Genomic DNA, 22372 nt, shown 5'->3' with positions numbered 1-22372 from the left:
TGATTCTGTGCCAAATTATGCAAGAGAGAGAAAGTGTGTGTGTGTGTGTGTGTGTGTGTGTGTGTGTGTGTGTGTGTATCTGGAGGGTGCTACTATTATGAACAAAATACTTCTGAATAGTATGTTGAATTTAGATGGAGAAGATACTAAGATAATATCTATTTTTCCAATAGGAATATTTTCTTTAATTTAATATTTAATTTAAATGACTGATCCTTGCAGTATTGCCATACATAATTCTGGCAAAAACATGCAGACCATAATACACAAATTTTCTAATTTTTTTTCAAAGAGTACTGATGGATTTATATGTATCACCCTTTATCTTTCACATCCAGTTTTCCCTGTTAAGGCATATGTCAATGATTAATGAATAAAGTAAGAGGATAAAGTTTAAAATAATTTTTCCACCCAATCTTATAGATTATTCAGGATATCCCAAATAATCCAGAAAATTAAATTTCTTAGGCATTCTTGTGGAGGAAAGAAACCTTCAAATATGTATTCTAAGCTCGAATCATTGTAATCTATATTTTAAACCAAATCCATTTAGTTCATATTTGTTTGTCAGCTAAAAGCTTTCCACTATCTGTATACTTGTATAATATAAAATTGTTTGTTTTTTAAGTTAGCTCCAGTGCAGTTAAAATATAGTAAGGAAATCAAAAGAATGGATCAGAAAAGTGTTGAGAGTCATATAATACTTTTATTCATAATATAGTCTTTTTTTCTTTTCAAGGAAAAAGGAAATAAAGGGCTTATAGTTGGCATGGATACGGGTACCTGCTTCCTAAGTGATATAAATCATTTTGGTGATAACTATTGATCACCATAAATTTATGAGTGCATAAATTATCTGAGAGTGTAAGTCTATCAATCTGAAAAGATACCATTGTTTGGTTACATCATTTATAAAGACAATGAAAAACTTAAATATTTGTTTATTAGACCTTGGCATAATACAAATCTAAAAATATTTAAATTGATTTACTAATGATGCCTACAACTTATAAATTTTATTACTTTGAACAGATTTTAGGTAATTATTTGAGCTTAAATAGTTTATTAGGCTATTGAATTCCTAATTTTATTAGTCCTTTTAACCTACTTGGAAATAGGTAGCAAGCATTATAATTCCAATTTTTCAGATATTTAATCTCAAGGATTAAGAAGTGTATTGTCAAAAATCTCATGGTGAGTCAGTAGTGAAATTTTGGAGATACTACTGTTTTCATCTCATGCACTTTTCTAATATGATTTTACATTATTTCTATTACAATATTATTTTTTATATCTGTTTTGGTAATCTAAATATTCATCTTTTGGAATCACTAATATTAAAAAATAGTGCACCATACTAATTTAACATCTGTCAAATATTTATCCTTTTACTCTACTTGTTCCAGCTTTCCAAGTGCTAATTTCACATTTCTAATATTCAGTGTCAGTAGTGCATGTAATCAGTCTATCATGCCTATGATTCTACCAAATAAATGTATTTTTCTATAAAGCATTAAATTTGAGAATTGTTAAAATAACTATATTATCTAAGCACTTTCTGATCAATTTTGCTTTTTACTATCTGGCTTGAATTGTCATAGTTTTTCCTAAAATACTGCTAGAAAACTGTTACTTAAAGCACTTCAAATTGTTCACATCTAAAAGTATTGTCAATGAGAATTGCACCTACATATTTAAGAGAAGCCTACACAATATTCTGAATGCACTTTTGAGGAGGAAAATCATCAGATATTAAATTTCTTATTAGATGTTAAAATCTATTTTAACTTTTATCATTGAATAAATCATAATATATATGGTACAAGATTGTATATAAGTCACAACAGCTTAAAAAATGTCTGATACTTATTAGGTCAATTTGTCATTCTAAAAACTTGTGATTCTTCAGTAATCAGGTGCTCTTTCTACTATGTAGCTATTATACCTCTGTTGATGAGCTGCTACTTAAGGGTAACTTGTGCAAATGAATATTGTGGTTTAATATGCTCATCCAGGGAGGCATTCCTGAATTTGCTATATTTTATTTTCTAGATTGCTCTGAGAGGTCCACCTGGCCCAATGGGTCTAACTGGAAGACCGGGTCCTGTGGTAGGTTACCCAAAAAGATAATATATGTTTAAATTCCTGTATTAGTAGTTCCTTGTGCAACTTTGGTCAGGCAGTTTTCATATCTTTGGCTGGTGAAAGTAGGGTAAATATACCGACTTATACTTGGATTTTGTTTCCATTTAAGAAATCTCTCTGAATTCAGTCCTCAGTAAATTTTAATGAAAAGGTTACAATGGAAAATTCTCAAATCAAATAAATACAATGAAAAATATAATTGAATCACATATCCAATTATTAACTTTTCAAACTATAATTTATTTGAATAATAGTTTGAGTTATTGAAGTTCAAGTGTACAGTAAGTTCTTGAGAGTTAATTTTATGTAAAACAGAATTTATTAAAAAAGAAAAAAATATTTGAGGCCAATGAAAATTTTTCCATAATCTTAGGAGAAAGCAGGCTTAACTTTAAGTTGCCTCTAGTATTCCATGAACTGCTTCAGATATTAGAGAAATTATTCTGTCTTTCAGACACTCTTGGAAAATAAGTGTTTTATTTTCCTTACAAGCTTACTGACAAGCTAATATTCTATATATTTTTAAAAATATTTTGAAACTTACCAAATGCTAAGCAGTGTAGCAATTCACACACACACAAAACAAAGATTCTTTTTAAATCATACTTTTTTCTTAAGAGAAAAGAACATTGTAGAATTCCAACCTGAGTTCACATTGATTTTAAAATTAATGGAATAATTTCTATTTTAAGTATTTTTTTATATAAAAAGCTGTAGTATACTTTCAATATGATCTTATATGCTCACAATGTTTTATTGAAATAATGGTATTTATAGAAATTATTACTCTGAACATTAAAAGTTTATCTTTGGTTTACTTAGTAGACACAGTAAAACTTTTATTCAAATTTGAATCAATTAAATAGTTTTCTAATTATTTAATCTGTTTTACTGATCTTATTAGGAGGAAAAATAGTTTTCTTCATTCAGTTTATTCAAGAGTTTGTTATCTACTTTTTCATAAATTTATGGTTCTCTTCAGTCTTGAAATTTTATAACATTTTATATATCTTGAAGGGCTTCACACTCAATCATATGAGCTCATGTGGAACATGTGTTCTGGCAATATGTTCCACAGAATTTAAATTATACACGTTTCTAAATGCATTATTATGTATTTATCATGTAGTTTTACTGTTCTGCCTTTCAAAATATAGTAGGGAAGATGATTGATTCCATGTCATTTAATAAAGGCAGAAATAGAGTTAATATTTAATTGCTTGTTAATAATAACACATTTACATGACTGAGGAAAATCAGCAGTATGCTAGTGTTTTACAAATTTGGGGGCAGAAGAATTACCCATATATTTTATCAAAAGTGAAAGTTCCTGGGGCCTTGAACTTGAGACTCTAATGATGCATATTCAGGGTCAGAACTGGCAAACTATATTTTCAATGAGTGCAGCAGGCTGATTCTTACGGTCAAGCGTGTTTGGGAAACACTGCCTTTTGCTTAAATTAAAAATATCAGCCTAGCATCTGTAAAATCTTATCATCCAAAGGAATTTTCCTGCTTATCATCCTGACAAACACAAGTCTAGCGGATCTGTAGAGGGTAAGGACAGCGATGAGCAGAGCCAATGAAAGCTTGTTACATTAAGCTGTCCCTGTTTTCACCAGTCCTTAAGGGTCAGACATTCACAGCATGTTGGCAAAGAGAAATCATTGACAGCCATGTTATTACATTACCATTCTCAACGTAATATCCAAGATTAATTGATTTTACTACTTAAGTCTTTGTTATAGAAAGTTTTAGCTTCCTAAAATATTAAAGGTTTGTATTGAGAGAAAAAAATCACATTGTTTGTTTTCACCATTTTCTCTTCTATTATTCTTTGCTCCAAAACATCAAATTATAACAGACTTTCAAAAATCTTAATTCTAGTGTCTAAACGTATTTTATATATTAAGATTTTAAAAAGAACAATATTTTAATACATAAATATGTTCATTCTTTCAGTGAAATATTCCTTTATTCAATTATTTGTTTCCAATTGATTTTATAGACTAAAAGAGATCTATATTTTAAAATACGCAGGAAACATAGAAAATGTTCTTTACCCTATTCTGTTACTGTCAATTATTACATGGCGATTTTTAGAATAAGTGTTTGGGCAAAGTAATTATAATCTATTGAGTAGGTTGTGCTTATATACAGAAGATATAATACAGTAAAGTAATTAAAAATAAATTGGCTGTCCTTTAATTGCATTCAATTCTATGAATAATCTGATTTAATGTGGAACCCCAGTTTCTCTCTTGAAGAAATTTAGTTGCAAGAATTCTTAATTAGACACTTGAAAGTCATCATTCTTGTAATTTTCAGGATTGAAATATTCATGTTACTTGACTTGCCATATTTTTTGGCAGTCATATTAATAGTTATTTTACTTTGGAGCCACCAGGAGGCTCTAGATACCTAGCATTTTCAGGCTTAGCATAATTTTAACCTTTTTGCACTTTGATTCAATGCAGTATTTAATTGAATCTCTATTGATTTAAATAAATCAGAAACTTCTTAAACACACAAAGTATACTTCTTCAGCATGAAGTAACTATTATCACTATGTTCAATTTTAGTATTCTAAAGCTTTTTAGGAAGATGGATGGCCTAGTATTTATTTTTTAAAACTCACAACACTTTTATAAAGTGGTTTTATATTTTTTTCCAGTTACTATGCCAGGCTTTTGTTGCACTTTGTGGATTGTGTAAATATTTGGAAGAGGCGTTTATCATAAGGACTTATTCTCCTAAGGAAAAATAGACAAATCTAGGAAAAAATGCTTTGACATTATTTCAGGACAATTATAATGACAACAATAGCATCTGTTCTTGACATTTTATTGCTATAGAATTCAGTGTCTGAGAAGTTTCTGAGTATAACAGCATTAATATTTGCCAAGTTTCATAAATGAATTCAATGTGTACCCGATTCTGTAAAAATGTGTTTCCTCTAGTACTCCACCACAGTGTAATGATAAATAACGCCTGTGTATCATCGTAAGTGCTCTGATGGCACACACTTTAAAGAACACTTCAATGTGATTTCATGAAATTTGCTTCTGTGTAGTTATCAGTAAAATATAGACTTTTAAATATAGTTCACACACTGGAATACAGTCAAAATCTGAGAAGAGATGTATTTCAATCAGAGGACTTGAAAATTTTGTTGTATTAACTAATAAAATCATACTATTTGAAGAAATGTATTTTGAATAATGTTTAATTACTTCAAGTGAAAATGGTAGGGCAAAACTGGTTAGGTAATTACAAAATTAAATGATTATGTCTTCACCTTTTCTCTACAGGGGGGGCCTGGTTCCTCTGGGGCCAAAGGTGAGAGGGGTGATCCAGGTCCTCAGGTAAAAATTAACCTATTACACTTATTTTATTTTTGACTTTATCTTATCTATTAGGGTAATTGAAGTGTCTGCCATCTGTTTTATGAGTAAAGAAATTACTTACATTACCCTTAAGCTCACATCACCTTCTCTAATTGAAACATCTCTAATGGTCAGTTGACTGCCAATAACTTTATTAATTTAAACAATATTAAAAGAAGATAATAAGCTAGAATGGGAAAGTCTTGATAGTAATAGGTCTTCAGAACGTTAAATTGGCTTGAGATCGTACAGAACAGAGAAGCACTATTACAATTGTATTTATAGTGGCCCTGCCACAAGCCTAACATGTTTCCCATGGAGAATAAAATCTAGTAAGTTCTCTCAGAAAGAATATTTAATATACCTAAAAGAAGCTAATTTTAAGCCCTTTGTAGAGCTGAGGAAATTAAGAGAAATTGAGAACATCTGACCTGAAATTCTTAAAAAGATCTTACATTATATTTACATGGTGCCAAATTAAAAGTATTATTTTTCCTTGAATGATAATAACTAGATAGAGACATTCACTATAAGCACATTATGAATTATACTTATTCTAGAAAACTGAAAAAGCAAAATGTGATGTATTTTTAAAATTCATTTTTAATAAAAATGCTTTCTGATATACTCAATACATATAAACTCAGATTGGGCTACAGGAGCTCTCAAGTGGCCATCCAACTAAATTTTTTCTTTTTTTAAAATTAGTTTTATTTTAACAATATTATAATGTATTGAATGTGAACACCTATATGTATTCTTCGTCACCACCACCACAGTCGTTAGGATAGAGAACAGTTCTGTAACCCCAAGCAATTTCTTGGTTCCACTTTACAGTCACAACTTCCTCGTACCCCTAATACCTGACAAGCACTGACCTTTTCTTCATCACTACAGTTTCATGTTTCCAAGAATACTACATAAATGAAATCATACATTATGTAACCTTTGAGATTGGTTTCTTTCACTCAGCATAATGCCTTTGGGATTTGTTGCAGTTGATGAGTGCATCAATAGTTTATTCCTTTTTGTTGCTGAATAATATTCCCCTGTTTGGATGCACCACAGTTTATTCTGAAATGAGAAAAAATCCCCCCCAAATTTAGAAAGATATTTGGGTGACACGGAATGTGGCAACCTTCTTTGTCGTGCTTGTTAAATGTTGCCATAAAGAGATGGAAAACATTTGTACCTTAACTGAGAATTGCATAAAAATATTGATATGTCTTTTGCAAAGTTTATGAACTTTTGGGTCAGACTCACCTCTTGACAAAATAGATGAATCTGAAAACATTCTGCAGTAGTTTTCATGGTCTTTGCCGTTTTCCTTAACTCCAATGAGATGCAATATCAAATGAAGGATCATTTTCATTAAAAACTAACAAGATTTGTCCTGTTATTATTGCTCCTTGCCTTCCAGATGGGGTATAGGATAGAGTTTTCTTCCTGCAATATTTTTTTAAAAGCTATATTCTTTTAACCTCTAATTATTAGGCAACCTTAATTTCATATTTCTATAATCAACATTTCACAGCAATCATAAGAATTATTTGTAATTTCAAATATGTGTTACATTTTCTACCTCACTCATTATATGCATATTGTTTAAACTTAAAGAGGGGTATAGTTAATTAAATACAAAGGCCTATATACTATTTTTACTGGATCTATATTTGATCTATTATTAGCTGTGTAATTTTATTTTAAAAAACACATATATTAATTCACAAATAAGACATTGTATATTGATATAACATTGTATTATACTGCTTCAAGAAAGATATTGAGAATCTTTAATCTGACATGGCATGGTGCCAGTCAATAATTTGAATTAAGGTTTGCCAAGTGATCCTCCAGGATTTTGTAGATGATTGAAAGAAATATGTACCAGGCACTGTGCTAAATTATGGGAGTATAACGGAGAAAAAGACTTAGTCCAAAATCACAGTGGTTAACAATTTAATGGGAGATTCAACTATGAAGAAAAGACAATTATAATCCAATGTGATACCTGCAATAAAAGAATAAATATCTAGAATAAGATCTCCAAAAAATGAAGAGAAAGGTGAAGGCAAAGAGAAGAGGAATAAAATGGAAGTGTTTTCAGTCAAGTGAACTGTAAAACTGCAAGGTTTTGATAACATATTTAGCAATTGAGGATTTTTTTTAGCTTAAAATATCACTTTATATGCCTTTTGTTTAAATGTAATCGCATGTCTATATAAACTTAAGAAAATAGCATGACTCTTTTTTGGCAAGAAACCATTTAGAAAAATCGATTCTCTTGTCTTTTTGCTTTATCTATCTAGACTTTTACATAAGAAATAATTTTCTTGTGTTAAAATGATTAAGGTAAAGCTAAGAAGATATAAATTTCTAAAGCCATTTCTCTTGATGTGATTAAGTTTATTGATCAGGAATTCTATAAAATTAATTAATTATGATGTTTTGTATAGGGCCCTCGTGGTGTCCAAGGTCCTCCTGGTCCAATAGGAAAATCTGGAAAAAGGGTATGGTTAATTTTCATTGTACATTTTGAGGGCATCTGAAACCATCAGTTATTTTGTTTTCTTTTATTCTGTGCTATTTGGAATCCCTTTTGCTTAGTCATGTTCTCGGTATTATCAGGGTCGTCCGGGTGCTGATGGAGGAAGAGGAATGCCAGGAGAACCTGGGGCCAAGGTTGGGAGCTCATCTCATACATTTGTATTTTCAGATCTCGTATCTCAGTTCACCCCTGAAATTTTTATATTTTAAAATAGAGTTTCTTGATATGAAAGAATATTTCACACTCAAATTACAGTACAGAAATAGGCTGGGAATGTGATGATGATGGTGATGCTGGTGATGATGATTGATGATGATGATGATGGTGATTTTACAGGGGGATCGAGGATTTGATGGACTTCCAGGTCTGCCAGGTGACAAGGGTCACAGGGTAAGATATACCATTCTGTACATTTTATACTTTTTTATATTGGGATATTACAGGAATACTACGAAATATTGATACACTAAGATATAAGAAGAAAATTAATTTAAGTATTTGTGAACTCATGTAAATTAGTACATCTACTAGATATTTGAAGAAAGATAAGTAGAATTATATGTGCGATACTCATATAAGTTCTTTAATTTCTTTTAGACATTAAAATACTCATTTTACACAAACATAAGTTGAGGTGGAATCTTTATGTACATGTATATGGAAAATACATTTATAGAACAAGTGTGGAGATTTAATTTTTGCCTCTAATTTTTTGATAATTGCCTCAATTTCCTTCTTACATTTTGTCTGTGGAAATATACTCAAAAGAGGACATCTATAGGCAGTTTGTCATTAATATAACAATATACTGGGCACTGTATTTTATTATACTAATTAGATGGCTCCAGTAGATTGAGACACCACAGGCTACTTCTTTGTGATAATATTAGTTTGCAATCCGGTGCAAGAGCTTATAATTCACTAAGGCTAAACAAAATACAATGTTGAACGGCAATCCAGTCAATATTTTTAGTGGGAAATTAAGCAAAGATGTGGTCTTTCGAAAAAAGATCAGCTTTGGATCTTCACATTTTTCTTCTCCAAAAGTTAAGAAGGAAGATGGGACAACCATTAGGAAATTGGAGAATATAAAAAAAATAGAAAGATAAAGAAAAGAAAGCACTATGAATGTCTAGCAAGATATTTAGTGTGTGCCTATCACATGTTGAGAAAAATATATAATTTTGTTTTCTAAAAAATCCAAAAACTTCTTTAGTCTTCTAGAACTGTGCTGTTTTAATAAGAATTATTTTAGAAGCAGAAAAAATGTAAATTAAATAAAAATCAGCAAAATGTATCCATGTTTAAGACAGTTTTCAGCAGAATACTTTTCTCTTAGTTTGTAATAATTAAATGTCTGAAAATTATTTGGGAATTTCATTTAAACCTTTTTGTTTTCAAAATTGAGGGAACATTTTTCCTAGCATACTAATATATAATGCCAGTTAATGTAAAATTATGATTTATCTTTGAAGTGTTTTAAGGAGGTAAAATAGAGCATAAGTTTTTTCTGCAAATGTTCCGTTATATTTGGTAGGATAGCTGTAGGATAGACAAACATTCTAGTTTATTTCGTGTTCTACTTATACTTGGATTTATTTAATAGGGTGAACGAGGTCCCCAAGGTCCTCCTGGTCCTCCTGGCGAAGATGGAATGCGGGTATATTAAACTTCATTTCTTTTAAGAAATATTTAAAATTAAAACATAGAACAAAATCATGCTGAAATGTTACATTGTCTGATTGCATCACTCTCCCATTCATTTTGTCCATGACAGGGAGAAGATGGAGAAATAGGACCAAGGGGTCTTCCAGGTGAAGCTGTAAGCAACTTTCTTTCTTTTCTTTTTAAATAATACCCCGTTTTGAAGGAATAGTGATTGGTGTTAACATATATAAAGTCAATAATAAACTCAGATGACTATTGCCGTCTTGCTTAAGCTAAGCAGGTAATTGTTATGTGAAAAAACATTTAAAAATGATACTCAGAGCTCTTCTTTTGTTAAAGAAAAAGTCTTAGAAAATCAAGAGAAAAAATTGTGGGATATAATATCTTGTCAGGCAAAAACCTTACCTAGTTTTTGTTGCTGTTTTTTTGTTTTGTTTCAGTTTTTATATCATCAATAGCTCTAGAATCTATTTATGTGTTTAGGATAAATTAATCTTATTATCAGAAGAAACACAAAAATGAGGTGCTTAGTATATACCAGATATAACTATAAAATTTACTAGATTATATCCTTTTTCCAGTGATTTTTACAAATGAGGAAACTGAATTGGAAAGGTTTACCCAAAGCTAGTTAATCAAAGAACCAGACTAGAAGCAGGCCTCCTAGTTTTAGTCCTAGTTTGCCACATTATAGAGCCTGTCAACTAAAAGGCATAGTAGCTCAAGTGAATATGACAGTAAATCATTGTATTCACTTTTCTAAAGAAGGAAAAGAAGGAGGAACAAATGGAGGAGGGGGAAGAAAAAGAAATTAATTGTCATAATAATTTTAAAAATCAAGCAAATGGTTTCTCTAATCTTGCTAATATAGTTATCCAGCTGTTTGTTTCTTTCTCTCAGTAGAATATTCTTTCAAGATGGAATTTACTTAAATGTAAAATAAATGAGAATCAGGACTCTTCTATTTGTGTAGTCTATCTTATTAAATAACAAGATTTAATAAGATTCAGTGTTGCTATTCAAATTGGAAAAAAATGACACAAAAGTGACTTATTTAAAGCATTAAAATATTTCCTATTTTTAAAATTTCCCAAGTGATTCATATATAAATTTATAAAATCAAAGATATGGCTGTATTAAAGACTTTCTTATCCATCTTGGCTTTTGGATCAATATAAACACTAGACATTTGTGTCACATAAAAATGGCATTTTAAACACCATTAAAAGAAGATGAACAGATATTTTAATCTAAACATTACATTAAAATTTATTTAAAGGAAGAGGCATGTTTTGAAGGCATTTCTTATGAGAATGTGTTTTTCTTTTCCTCCTAGGGTCCACGAGGTTTGCTAGGACCAAGGGGAACTCCAGGACCTACAGGACAGCCTGTATGTATTGTTGAAAACATTCAAGATTTCTTAGGGAAAGCTTGTTGCCAGAATTTTTAAAGCCAGGAGGCTGTGAAAGCTTTCAGTAGACAGCCAAGGGTTTACTGCTCTGTTATATTCTAAGGCCTAATGATGCTGCCTATCAGTTTAACTGAGCATACCCCACTCCACTGGCTTCTTTTCTCTTCCTTTTAGTTTACCTATTTTATTGTTTCATGTCAAATTCTGAACACGCAGTGGAAAATGCTGTTAGGTTGTCTCCATGGGCATGGAGAGGAGAGTATAGACCTTGCTTTTTCCCTCATTTCCATTAAGTTCTAAAATGATTTTTTAGTCAACCTAGGCTACTGGGTGTCATGCTCTTAGGTTAGTCTTCTAAATTTTCCATTGTAGCATCTGAACTTGTAAACACTCATGCATATTTTTTTCGTCATTGAAGGGTATCGCAGGTGTAGATGGACCCCCAGGACCAAAAGGGAACATGGTATGTAGGAAATATCCATAAGATAACTTGTTTCTGTAATCTAAGTACTAACAAACCACTTTTGTTGCTAAATCTAAAATTAAAATTTCTTACAGTGTGTTGCCAAGTGCTTTTGCCAGCATTAATATTTTGCAAGATTTTCCAGATTCTCTATAGGGAAACATGATTTGGGGACTGTTTTTCAATTGAGAAGAAAAAACCTATTATGTGAAATAGTTTTATTTAAGACTCTTTATATTTTCCTATGGCAGGGTCCCCAGGGGGAGCCTGGACCTCCAGGTCAGCAAGGGAATCCAGGACCTCAAGTAAGTCTAAACTGTCACAGCTTTTTTGAGATAATGGGGTAAGATGGTATCTTTATACAAGAAAATTGACAGCCTCAGAATTTTCTATGTAGGGCTAAGAGTTTTTATTGTGAATATAGGAAGATCATTTTTTTTTTTTTTTTGTTAAAAAAAATTTGAGCAAATTTGCAGAGGCCTCTTTCTTCCAAGAGAAAAATGAGTCGTTCGGTGTTCATGGAATGCCAGGACACCTGCAGGAGGGTTCTGAATAGGATCACATTACATATCCGTCACCAGAAGAGTAGCTTATGTAAAACTCCTCATAGTGTTGCAAAACTTTCTGGGGAATGTGGGGGGATATATATATATATAGATTCTCATAAATCATTTCATGTAAAATAGAGGGCTAATCATTTACTATTTTAAAAGTGTATTCTTGTGATGTGATTCTTGACATACGAAATGAATTCTTTTAAAATAGGGTCTTCCTGGTCCACAAGGTCCAATTGGTCCTCCTGGTGAAAAAGTAAGTTATTCTGTTGTTCTAGTAATGTCTGGTAAACAAGCTTGTGTTGTCAACTTTAGGGAGGTATAAGGCCTGCCTTCTGTTTTTGATAAGATATTTAAATGTCTCAGCATATAAAGAATTAATCTGGAGTTAAATTATGAAAGTACAGGGTGAGCAGCAGTCATTCATATGTCTCTGAACTGTAAATGATAAAATTTCACAGAGTTTCCATTTGGATAACTTCCAAATGTGACATTCTCAGCTATATTAATTTCAGAAACGTACTGATATGAGTGAGTGTTTTCTCTTTATTTTGGTTCTCCTTTTATTTCTCATTATTTAAAAAATGTAATTAGGTTTGCTTGTGACAAAAGGCTTTTAGCAAGGTCTAATTAAGGGAAAATTGTGACGTTATTATTGCCACCATTTCTCGTGTATAAATGGCAAATGATGTTCTTGTTAATAACTCAATGTCTGGATCAAAACAAGAATAAGTTTTTAATTAAAGAGATGTCTTTTGTCCCTATCTCCTCTGACAGATTCCCTAAGTAATATTTCCTGTCCCTTATAGTTACAGCACAGTGTTACCTAATTCTTTCTAATATAATTTTTTTCTTATTTTTGTTGATTTCTATGAATATGCAATTTTTTAAAAATTAACAACTTTCTTGGGGTTAATTTCATACCCTAAAAATTTACTCATTTTAAGTGTACAAGTCAATGATTTTTAGTAAATTTATAGAGTTGTGCCACAATCACATTTTTAGAATACTTATATCACCCCAGAAAGAAACCTTGTGTCAATTTGCACTCCCCATTCCACCCACAAACCTAGACAACCATTGATCTACTTTCTATCTTTATAGATTTACCTTATCTGAACATCTCATGTGAACAAGATATAGGAATGAAATTAATATTTTAATTTAATCATATGAATGAATATAATATGTGACATTTGTGTCTGGCTTCATTTGGCATAATGTTTTTGAGGTTTATCCATATTGCAGCATATATCAGCACTTTGCTCCTTTTTGTTGCCAAATAGTATTCCATTGATTGAATATACCACATTTTGTTTACTTATTCAGCAGTTGAGGGACATATGAGTTATGTACACTTTTCAGCTATTATGAATAGTGCTGCTATGAATATTTGTAAAAAGGAATTTGTGTAGACATGTTTTCATTTATTTTTGGTAGGTACTTAGAAGTGGAATTGCTGGGTTATATGGTAAATTTATATTTAACATTTTAAGAAGTTTCCAATTGTTTTTCAAAGTGGTTATACCATATTTCCTTCCTATCAACAATTTATGAGGATTCTAGTTTCTCTAGATTCTCAATAATACTTATATTGCTTCTCTTTTTGATTATGGTCATTTTGGTTGGTGTGAAATAGTACCTTATTGTGGTTTTAACTGGCATTTCCCTAATCACTAGTGATGCTGAGCATATTTTTATGTGCTTATTGACCTTTTCTATATATTCTTTGGTAAAATATATATTCAAATCCTTTGGTAACATTCTTACCAAGTTACTTATTATTAATGTTAAGAATTAGCATATCAAACAAATGATCTTTGAAGTACTTTTTCTCTGTGCATATTTTCCATATGTTTACAGTATTAGAGTGCTATTAGAAAATGGTTTATTTATTTAAGATGTTAGGTACCAAAGGTGATTTAAAATCTTTGCTTTAGATCAGAGATTTTAATCTGGACCATTCTTAACATATTTCAGATTAGCTCATCATAATCATAAATTGCACTTGAGGCATGTGCCTATTGAATTTTCTACAATAATTTTATCATCTCTGAACTGGATTCCTAGGAAGAATTTGCTTTTAAGGAAAGCTGGTATATCTGAATTCCCTTTGTTGAGCCACAAGTAAAATATAGAATCTGATTCACTGCACTTCTTGTGGTAGGAAGAGAGCTGTCTTTAAGCACAAGCTGCTTCTTTCTCTGCTTTGAACATATCCAGCTCTTGAGTCCAAAGACAGCCTCTTTCCATCAAAAGGAGAAAGAAACTCAAGAACATGAAGAAAATGCATTTTATTTATATTGCATTTATGGTATATAGTTTATTTTGGATCTATATTACTTTTATTTTCTTTATGATATACTGTCTGTTTATTCTGGCTCAAGAGCCTTGTCTTTCAAAACTTGGTGAATAATGTTTTCAGTTGGATCATGCTATAATCTCACAATTAAATATAATTTAAGTAATGTCATATATTTTTAATTCCCAATAACTTTTATATTTTTGTCCTAAGTTATCATAACCTATGCTGTTATTATATTTGTGATAAAAGATTTTATAAAGTTCAAGTTAATTAACTAAAATGGATGACAACTATATTGCTTTCCTGACACATTGATAACTTAAATATACTGTTAAGTCCTATGATTTAATTTATGGTTTCAGAATTTATATCACTTATATGTTAATGGCTTTACAGAAAACAAATGGTATTGTATAACTATATGAGCTAAAGAAGAAATAGCAAGACACAAAATATATATTAGTTAAAGGCAAGGACTTTGACAATATGGCTACAGATCTGGATTCATTTATATTTCAACTCTGTGATGTATTAACATTAGTTAATTACTCAAGCTCTTTGATGCTGATATTTCATGGAATTTCTTGAGACTTAAAATGGATACTATACATATAAATATATATAATATATATATTATATATTGCTTAACATAGTGCATAGAGACACAATGAATTTTAACTATTTTATTAACATCTAAAATATGGCATTCATTCATTTAACTTTGTTCCCATTCCTGTAGGGAGACACCAAGCAGTTAAGAAAGCAGACAAAATATTGTACTGTCATGGAGCTTCCATTTTAAAAAAGATGGACTGATTTTAACTTGATTAAAAAAATCATCCTATAGTACAAGAGTTTTAGTATTTCTCATCTACCCTTAAATATATAGCAACAACATAAAATCCATGTAGTATTGTACACAATGTCATTGTCTTAGAAATATCACATCTGCTGATAATAATAATTACTGGAATAGTTTTGCCTTTGTAATCAGAAATATCACATCTGCTGATAATAATAATTACTGGAATAGTTTTGCCTTTGTAATCTACATTTTGTTCTGAAGAAATAAGACTATTTCCTGAGAGCGAAAAAATAATTTGAGTGAAAGGCAAAATACTGCCATAAAAGAAACAAGTTTTATAACAGTTGTTTCATAATGTTAGATTACTTAACTGTATATGACTTTGCAGAGTGGTGAAGGGAATTGAATCTTTTAAATCCTGTAAATGAGATGCAATTAAATTCAGTTATAAAGTCCAGATTGTTCAATTTAAATGTTATCTTTATTTTTGTGTGTTGTTCCGTAGTGATTTAAGTGAGACTTTCTTCTTAAGTGATTTAAGTGAGGCTTTCTAGTTAAACTCTGTACTATCCATGTATATGAATACAGTGCTTTTTCTAAGTACTTTCTAAGAATGGAAAAATCCTCCTACATCCAGCATCTAGGCTTGCTGATGTATCATTGCCCTTTTAATTGTTTCTAAATTCTGGCTAATGACTTGACCAGTAAGCAATAATGGCTTAGGCTCTGAAGACTTGATAAAGTTAATTATTCTAAGCAGAAAGCCAATTTTTCTCCTGATGAAGGGTCTACTTCTTGTAATAGTCATTCTTAGCATGTTTCAACCTTACCAATGATCAAATTAAATGAGATTTTAAATCCCCTGTGATTAAACACAGATTAATCTGTTGAATAAATAGTTACTGAAGAACAGTTGATTTACAATGTTGTATTAATTTCTACTGTACAGCAAAGTGATTTAGTTCATTCTTTTTCATATTCTTTTCCATTATGGTTTATCACAAGGTATTGAATATAGTTCCCTGTGAATTGGCACTTATTAACATCATTGATGGAAATAGCCAATATTTGCTTTTTCAATGGTATAAATCAATGTATATTGATTGTATATTGACCTATATTGTTTTCCTTTTTATTCTATAAGTTCCAGTTTGTTGTGGTATGCAAAAACTAACTTGTTAATTAAAAAAGACACATTTAGGACTACTAAGCAGGACGAAAACTAGCATGTCTTTGACAGATGTTAAATTTGGTTTTCATCTATCTTTATATACCATTTCTTCTACATAATATGTTAAAAAGTATTCAGATGTTTGTTGCTTATAGATGAAAGCCAGTGACTCAAGTTAAGAATTTTATTGGCTGTATATTCCTATGTACAAAGTCAGACTTTTCATTATTTTCAATTTTTAAATGAAAATATTCTTTTTCTCTATTTGATTAGGGACCACAAGGAAAACCAGGGCTTGGAGGACTTCCTGGTGCTGATGGGCCTCCTGTAAGTAATAGTTACCTGGTCATTAAAATTTCTATATGTTATTTTCAAAAATAGATTTTACATGTGCTTTAGAAGTGATTGTAAGAATTCAGTAATAAAAGCAATCGAGCCAGTAATTGAACATTGATCTCTCTAAAATGCTATTTCATCATGTCACTTCCATATTGCAAACTCTTTAAGGAGCTCCCAGTGGGCTTTGGACCACTCTAGGCCAGAATCTCATATTTTCCTACCATGCTTTACATTTTCTATTGCTATACCTTTTGTTATGTCCTTTTCTTTTCATAGAAAACACTTTTCCATTCTCTCTTCCTTTTCAAAGAACATGTTTCTTGAGAGTCCAGGTGAAATTCCTCACCTTTTGTAAGTTTCCTCAGACATCTTACATGAAAATTCCTCTGCCTTCAGGGATTCCCTACTTTTCTAGAAATATAGCAATGTTTATTATATCTTATCACATAGTAATAAATAATGTAATTATGTAATCTCCACAGTTGTTATTTTTTTCTCTTCAAACTACTTACTCAGAGCTAGGGTACAAAATTTTCATTCTGCAACTACTTGTTTTCATTGAGTATAGTTGTTGTGGAGCTGTATGTTTTTATGCAATATTTAGTGACTCTTGATAACTTGATTACAAATACCATTAGTGTTTATGATGTTGCTATATTTTAAAATATCCCATCCACATGTTTTAGTTGCTTTTTAAAGATGTGTGTATGATTATTTGATCAATATGTAAAATAGAAGTTAGATTGAAACACCTTTATGTAAGACTCTAAATGAGACTAGGGTTGAATTGTGGATGAATAATATGTATGTTTTATGTGCTTTTCCCAAGCTCTCGCTCAAGTATATTATGTAGTTGATGAAACTTATACCTATGCAATATAAACTTATTATGCTTCTTTCCAAATGCCACAGTTTCCAGTGTTATTTAAAGCCATATACACTGATGCAAAATGTGCAATATATTTTGAAACATAAAGAGTAAAACCTCAAACAGATGGGAAAAAAGGGAACAATTTCATAGTATAAATTACTATTAATATTGCATCTCACCAGTCTATATTTTTGATAAATGTAGGGTCATCCTGGAAAAGAAGGCCAGTCTGGAGAAAAGGGTTCTCTGGTATGTTACAAAGTATCCATTTAAATATTGTCACCTTATCCTCTAGAGAAAATGCCTTACTTTGATCATTTCTACAATATATATATATGTGTATGTGTGTGTATATATCTATATATATATACATCATATTCTTCGATGATCATTTAGGGATATGAATATTGGAAACTAAGTACCAGAAAATAGTTATTCCCTACCTGTGATATGTCTTTACTTTCAAAAGAATTTTTGCTAACATTTAGATATAAATCATGTTTCTATAGTTACTTTTTATTTAGGGTATAAAAAAGATGTGTCTTAGATAACATTTAATTTTGCATTGGCAATTTGATCAATTAGACTAGCATTCTCTGTTTTTTAAAAAATATTCTCATGATCAGAAATAAATCCACATTCTGCCTATGTTATATCTGTGGAATAAATGACCATAAGTAATAATAATGAAATTGGACAAGAACTACTGAATATCATTAAAGTGTTTATGTCACTTGAATTTTATCTATACTTATTACTTTCTGATAACCTTTACATAAGAGGAGACTAAATTGTAAGAGCAATGATTATCAAAATATCTAAATAAAATATCAAAATAAAAGCTTTCAATATTAATACTATTTTGGATTACAGTAGCAGGGTAAGATCATTTTTATCTACAGTTGCTAATTTTGGATTCTTATTAAAATAATCAACATTAGTATTGTATATTATATACTATTGTATATTATACGTTATTTCCTTTAGGTAGACTAGTGAAATGAAGCCAGCCATGGAAAATATATAATTTTGATCATATTCTTGATGATGTGAATGCAATAAATTTTTTTAAACATCTTTATTGGAGCACAATTGCTTCACAATGGTGTGTTAGTTTCTGCTGTATAACAAAGTGAATCAGCTATACATATACATATATCCCCATATCTCCTCCCTCTTGTGTCTCCCTCCCCTCCTCCCTATCCCACCCCTCTAGGTGGTCACAAAGCATGGAGCTGATCTCCCTGTGCTATGCAGCTGCTTCCCACTAGCAATCTATTTTACATTTGGTAGTGTATATATGTCCATGCCACTCTGTCACTTCATCCCAGCTTACCCTTCCCCCTCCCCATGTCCTCAAGTCCATTCTCTACGTCTGTGTCTTTATTCCTGTCCTACCCCTAGGTTCTTCAGAACCTTTTTTTTTTTTTTTTTAGATTCCATATATATGTGTTAGCATACGGTATTCATTTTTCTCTTTCTGACTTACTTCACTCTGTATGACAGTCTCTAGGTCCATCCACCTCACTACAAATAACTCAATTTCATTTCTTTTTATGGCTGAGTAATATTCCATTGTATATATGTGCCACATCTTCTTTATCCATTCATCTGTCAATGGACACTTAGGTTGCTTCCATGTCCTGGCTATTGTAAATAGAGCTGCAATGAACATTGTGGTGCATGACTCTTTTTGAATTATGGTTTTCTCAGAGTGTATGCCCAGTAGTGGGATTGCTGGGTCATATGGTAGTTCTATTTTTAGTATTTTAAGGAACCTCCATACTGTTCTCCATAGTGGCTGTATCAATTTACATTCCCACCAACAGTGCAAGAGGGTTCCCTTTTCTCCACACCCTCTCCAGCATTTATTGTTTGTAGATTTTTTGATGATAGCCATTCTGACTGATGTGAGGTGATACCTCATTGTAGTTTTGATTTGGTATGCAATAAATTTAATGCTAGTTTTTGGTTAGAAGTTATTTATCCTTTTGGCTAATCTATAATTGTTTATTGTAGACATTGAGGACATCAGATTTTTTCAGGCTTAGAAAAGCAGTTATTAATTATATAATTACTTATATTATTTCACATATTCATAATATTTATCTTTCTTTTTGCATGAATATATAAGTTTGGAGTAGGTAGTGCTCATCACATGATTTGTCATGATATCTGACTTTAGACACAAACGATAAAGTACCAAAGAAATCTTTACCAGAAGTAGAAAAATACCATGTTCTTATAGATTATTTGGTAAAATTATAGTATGTTGTGAGTGAGGGACACTTTCAGTGCATAATGTATTTAAATTGCAATGGGTCTTTTCCAGGGTCCTCCGGGTCCGCAGGGTCCCATTGGCTACCCTGGTCCCCGAGGAGTAAAGGTAAATATTATTTTTTCCTACATTATTTAATTTCAATGTAAAATATTGTAGTTATTTAATCCTTCTAATTTATTCCATAGGGAGCAGATGGTGTCAGAGGTCTCAAGGGCTCTAAAGGTGAAAAGGTAAAACATAATTTATTTAGGTGATTTTAATTGCTATATACCTATTGTATAAAAAATTTAAATTTATTGAACAGATATTCCATTTCTCAAATATATTGAGTGATTACTTATGTACCAAACAATGCAAGTCTAATTTTGTACTCTATATCCTGGATACTTTAGAAGTCTTATATCCTCCGGTGAGGACTAAATTATTAAAAAAAAAAAAAAGTATGTCATAAATAGAATCAACCCTGCATCCCTTTTTTTCTTACATGTGTTTAACTTTTCTAAATTATAAGGTTGGCCTTATGATTGGTTTGTTATGCTTGGATTGGATCCAGTTATATGCATAACAGAGGAATGTTTATTCCATTTTTTTCTCTACTAAAATCCCCAAATTTTATAAATTGAAATGAAGTGCAAAATATGAAAGTTAGAAGTAACATGAATCAACTGGGGGAAGAGGAAGTCTTCATATGTGATACTGCATGCACAGCAAAAGCTTTAATAAGAAGGAAATTAAGATTAAAGCCAAGTAAAGGTGGCTGAAAGAATGTGCACTCTTTTAAAGAGTGCTTATAGTTTAATTTGATGAAGAAAACAAAATTGAGATTTTTTTCATGTAAATGTTTAACATTAAATGTAGAGCTCCCAAATCCTTCGATGATTGTGTTGAAATGGAATAACGTTACTCAGAATCAGTATTGCATTAATTCTTACTATATTTCATTTTATAAAACAAGGTTAAGTATAAAATGTTGGTAGATTTGGTGAGAAATATATGCAATACTCATTTTGATTTCAAGGATAACTGTTTATTCCCACAGTCATAATATTATCAAAAACACCTTGAATAGATTTGATATCAGTAAGGAATAGATAACAAGAAGGGATGGACTTATTATATACATTATATTTTATTTTTCTGAAAAGAATAAATAGGTTACATACTGAGGCATTGTCAAGGTATGCAACTATATAGACAATTCTACTATGTGAAAAAATGTCATGCATTTTAAATTAACTCGGCTACTTTGATTTGAATCCCAATTCATCTTGGTCATCACAGATGAATTTCAGGGTATAGCTAGCACAGTGGTAGTTTGGACAGTGTTGAACTTGTAATTACTTGCAAGTTGCCTATGCAAAAAAATATATTGTCTCAGTTTGGAATTTGGAATCTCAGTTTTTATTGGTAATACATTTAAATATCAATTCAAATTGTTTCTCTGGAATTAGTACCCACGAAGGATTTTTAGGGAAGGCAGTGTTTAAAGGAAAGGCATTTAATTGGGGTGGGAAAGTTATGAACTTTTTGGAAAGAGGGGTAGTAGCAAATGACAAAGGAAAATAAAATTATAGATGATGAGATATATGTGAAGAAAAACCTACTCAGGAAAAAAATAAATGTATATTGCTTATATGTAGGAAAACAATTTGAGATTATTGGTTATTTTGTTATTCTGAGTATATATTATAATTGACCATTTATCTCATAAGAGATGGAGAAGGAAGTTGAAATTATTTTCTTTAATGAATAACAATATTAATTAACCAAAGGTGAAATACCAAGTTAGTACCCTAACTAGAATAAAATTCTCCATTGTTTAGACTCAGATTTGTTCCTTAGAACTTAAGCAACATAATCCAGTTAACCAAGTGGCACAGGTGAATTCCTTTTTTACATGTTTTCTAAAAATCTGTCTACTTTTTAATTTTTTTTAAACATTTTTTTTTAAATTTTATTTATTTATTTATTTATTTTTGGCTCTGTTGGGTCTTTGTTTCTGTGCGAGGGCTTTCTCTAGTTGTGGCAAGTGGGGGCCACTCTTCATCGCGGTGCGCGGACCTCTCACTATCGCGGCCTCTCTTGTTGCGGAACACAGGCTCCAGACGCGCAGGCTCAGTAGTTGTGGCTCACGGGTCTAGTTGCTCCGCGGCATGTGGGATCTTCCCAAACCAGGGCTTGAACCTGTGTCCCCTGCATTGGCAGGCAGATTCCCAACCACTGCGCCACCAGGGAAGCCCTGTCTACTTTTTTAAAATGTTAATTCAGACTTGATAATTTAAGAACTGGAAAGCTTAGTAACTTGAAAGTGTTATTTGTTTAAAAAATGTCACTTATTGTAAGGATATTCTTAATAACTTGAGTCATCTAATTTATTTTTAAATTGCAAATGTATTGAAAACAAAGTTTTGACAGAAATATCATC

The 22372-nt window shown here is 31.0% G+C and overlaps 1 protein-coding gene across 1 annotated transcript in view; it reads left to right on the top strand.

Annotated features, from left to right (window-relative positions):
• The window catches only part of COL11A1 (collagen type XI alpha 1 chain), a 208150-nt gene that overhangs the window by 90303 nt on the left and 95475 nt on the right, over window positions 1-22372 (top strand). The window contains exons 14-28 of the mRNA XM_036823722.1: window positions 2053-2109; window positions 5457-5510; window positions 7988-8041; window positions 8160-8213; window positions 8416-8469; window positions 9686-9739; window positions 9857-9901; window positions 11084-11137; window positions 11577-11621; window positions 11873-11926; window positions 12387-12431; window positions 16730-16783; window positions 17871-17915; window positions 19999-20052; window positions 20133-20177. Of these exons, the coding sequence (XP_036679617.1) occupies window positions 2053-2109; window positions 5457-5510; window positions 7988-8041; window positions 8160-8213; window positions 8416-8469; window positions 9686-9739; window positions 9857-9901; window positions 11084-11137; window positions 11577-11621; window positions 11873-11926; window positions 12387-12431; window positions 16730-16783; window positions 17871-17915; window positions 19999-20052; window positions 20133-20177 (768 nt within the window). The remainder of the gene's footprint in view (window positions 1-2052; window positions 2110-5456; window positions 5511-7987; window positions 8042-8159; window positions 8214-8415; window positions 8470-9685; window positions 9740-9856; window positions 9902-11083; window positions 11138-11576; window positions 11622-11872; window positions 11927-12386; window positions 12432-16729; window positions 16784-17870; window positions 17916-19998; window positions 20053-20132; window positions 20178-22372) is intronic.

The sequence above is a fragment of the Balaenoptera musculus genome, chromosome 1 (assembly GCF_009873245.2).
Source record: "Balaenoptera musculus isolate JJ_BM4_2016_0621 chromosome 1, mBalMus1.pri.v3, whole genome shotgun sequence".
Classification (NCBI taxonomy): domain Eukaryota; kingdom Metazoa; phylum Chordata; class Mammalia; order Artiodactyla; family Balaenopteridae; genus Balaenoptera; species Balaenoptera musculus.
This window is presented reverse-complemented; position numbering and strand designations above follow the sequence as displayed.